The sequence below is a fragment of the Pyxicephalus adspersus genome, chromosome 12, assembly GCF_032062135.1.
Source record: "Pyxicephalus adspersus chromosome 12, UCB_Pads_2.0, whole genome shotgun sequence".
NCBI classification, from domain to species: Eukaryota; Metazoa; Chordata; class Amphibia; order Anura; family Pyxicephalidae; genus Pyxicephalus; species Pyxicephalus adspersus.
This window is the reverse complement of record NC_092869.1, coordinates 17,575,358-17,577,779: the sequence shown is the minus strand read 5'-3', so window position 1 is coordinate 17,577,779 and position 2,422 is coordinate 17,575,358. Positions and strand designations below refer to the sequence as shown.

General features: G+C 35.8%; 1 protein-coding gene across 31 annotated transcripts in view; it reads right to left on the bottom strand.

Annotated features, from left to right (window-relative positions):
- Positions 1 to 2,422, bottom strand: part of GPHN (gephyrin) — a 401,006-nt gene that overhangs the window by 60,753 nt on the left and 337,831 nt on the right. For all 31 annotated transcript variants that reach the window (XM_072428975.1, XM_072428977.1, XM_072428985.1 and 28 more), the window contains one exon: positions 908 to 1,029. In XM_072428975.1, coding sequence (XP_072285076.1) covers positions 908 to 1,029 — 122 coding nt within the window. The remainder of the gene's footprint in view (positions 1 to 907; positions 1,030 to 2,422) is intronic.

Sequence of the window (2,422 nt, the reverse complement as noted above, 5' to 3'; positions counted from 1 at the left end):
GTCCAGGTCTTTTGGCGTTGCTGAGTTCCCCAGTGCTTTGTTTCTTTCTCATGATGTACCAAACTGTAGATTTTACCACTCCTAATATTGTAGCAGTTTCTCGGATGAGTTTTTTCTGTTTTTGCAGTTTAAGGATGGCTTGTTTCACATGCATGGAGAGCTCCTTTGACCACATGTTGTCTTCCACATACAGGCACCCCCCTCCCCCCTCAAATCAACTCCATGCCTTTTATCTACTTAATTGATGACATATTGAAGGAATTGTCCACACCAGCCCATGATATAGCCTTTGAGTCAATTGTCCAATTACTTTTGAGCCCCTGAAATGAAGTGATTGTGTAAAAAAAAAATTTAGTTCCTCACATTTTTATGCAATCTTTTTGTTCAACCCACTGAATTAAAGCTGAAAGTCTGCAGTTCAACTGCATCTGAGTCGTTTCATTTAAAATTAATTGTGGTAATGTACAGAAGCAAAATTAGAAAAAAGTTGTCTCTGTTCAAATATTTATGGACCTAACTGTATGTATATTGTGAACACGGGCACCCCTCATTGGGAGAGCTTTTCGAGGAGGATACGTTTAAGATGTATCCAAGTCAAATGTTTGTAACTCAAGGACTAGCTGTATATGTTTGAGTGGGGCCCCTGTCCTTTTGCTGTAAGGTTCACAAAATAGGCTTGCTGTCGAGCTTCAATAAAGAGGCTAGCTTTCCGTCAATACACAAAAAAAGAAACACGGTTTTAGTGATAGTGCTTAGGTGTTACTAGATTTTACAATGTGTTTTGGGATATATAAGTGTAAAATCCAGACTGTGCTACTTTTACTTTTATATAGTATGTCATAACTGTAGCAATGAGTGTGCAATTCTTTCTAATATCATAAATGAATTTAAAATACACAACACTTACTTATCTCCTACAATACCCAAATTGATGGTAGGATAGCCATGTTCCTGAATTGTTGCAAGAAGGGTTGAGCGATTGCTATCACGTATCTTCCCTGGCAAAAGATCATCTTCAGGATTTAAAAGCTGCAAAAAATGCAGAGATACATAGTAGACAATTAATCACACACCAAAATACACTTGCTTGGAAAACTCTTTAATCTCTAAATTCATACATGCACAAGAAACCTTGCTCAAAAATGTAAAATACTTGGAAAACAGCTGTGCATAAATATCAGTACTACATTTCCATATTTTCCACTATTGTTTACAAAAGGGGGGTTTGGTTACATGTTACCTGAAATTCTGTCTTGCAGCCCCTTAACATATTTCCCATTTTAGTTCCATGGACAGGTAAACCATATAAAATTAAAACGTATACATACTACAAACATTATACAAGGATTTTGCTTACAGCTGGCTATTTGTGTATAATGGGAATTTACAGTAATTTAGAGATTTACTCAACCTAAAAACTAAATGTTTTTATTTGGCAGCTTACCAGTTTGTAGATGTAGTGGTTGTACTCTTTTTTATTTTTGAAGTTATTAACACTTAGCAAGTACAGGAAATACATGTTGATCTTACCAGAAATGCAGTGTCCTTATCATTACCCCTGGGCCTAAATTAAAGCATAAGCACCCTTATATTTATATTGTAAACCACTGGTCCCTTCAATCCACTAACGCAGATGAACAAACGCAGACATTTTTGAAGTCATATATCCTTGTATCCTTATTTTGAAGTCATATATCCTTGTATCCTCATTTTTCATATATCCTTGTAGAATTTTTATGCAAAGTAGTCATATATACTGCAAAACAAGTAGACTTATTATCAACCAGTGCCTTAGAAGATGCTGTTTATGAAAAGTATAAAAATTGGAAGCTAACATTATTTTCTGTTGTCATTGTTTGATTTTGTTCCTATATTTATTTCGTTTTTAAGGTTAATTAATAAAACATTATACTTTTCACTGTGACACAATAAATATGGTTGATCATTTATATGCCAATTTAAAGTCCCACAATATATAAAGTATGATTTATATTAATTTTCTGTTTCCGCAAGTATGTTCAAATTTATGGAAAGGGATCTAAAATGAGAAAGGATTGTATCTTTGAGTAAAAACGGTCCTATCACTAAGGTGGCAACTAGATTTGGGATTAGGTGCCTTAATTCTAACTAAAAAATGTCCCTGGGATAGCCTCTAGCCCAAAACCTTCATGACCTTTTTGTTTAAGGGAATGAGATGTCAGAACAGCTGCACTGAGAGCTATTTTAAATCATGTAGCATGAACTAACCATGATAATGGAGAAAAACAATTCAATGCCCCTGATTCATCAATAAAATCCGCGCTCGCTGGAAGCGCGAAAGTACGCGTGGCCATCGATCGCGGTTTACCGCGGTCCGGACTCGAGTGTGCGCGTACACTCACCTCACTGCCAGACGGATTCCTGCCTTTACAATAATAAGCAA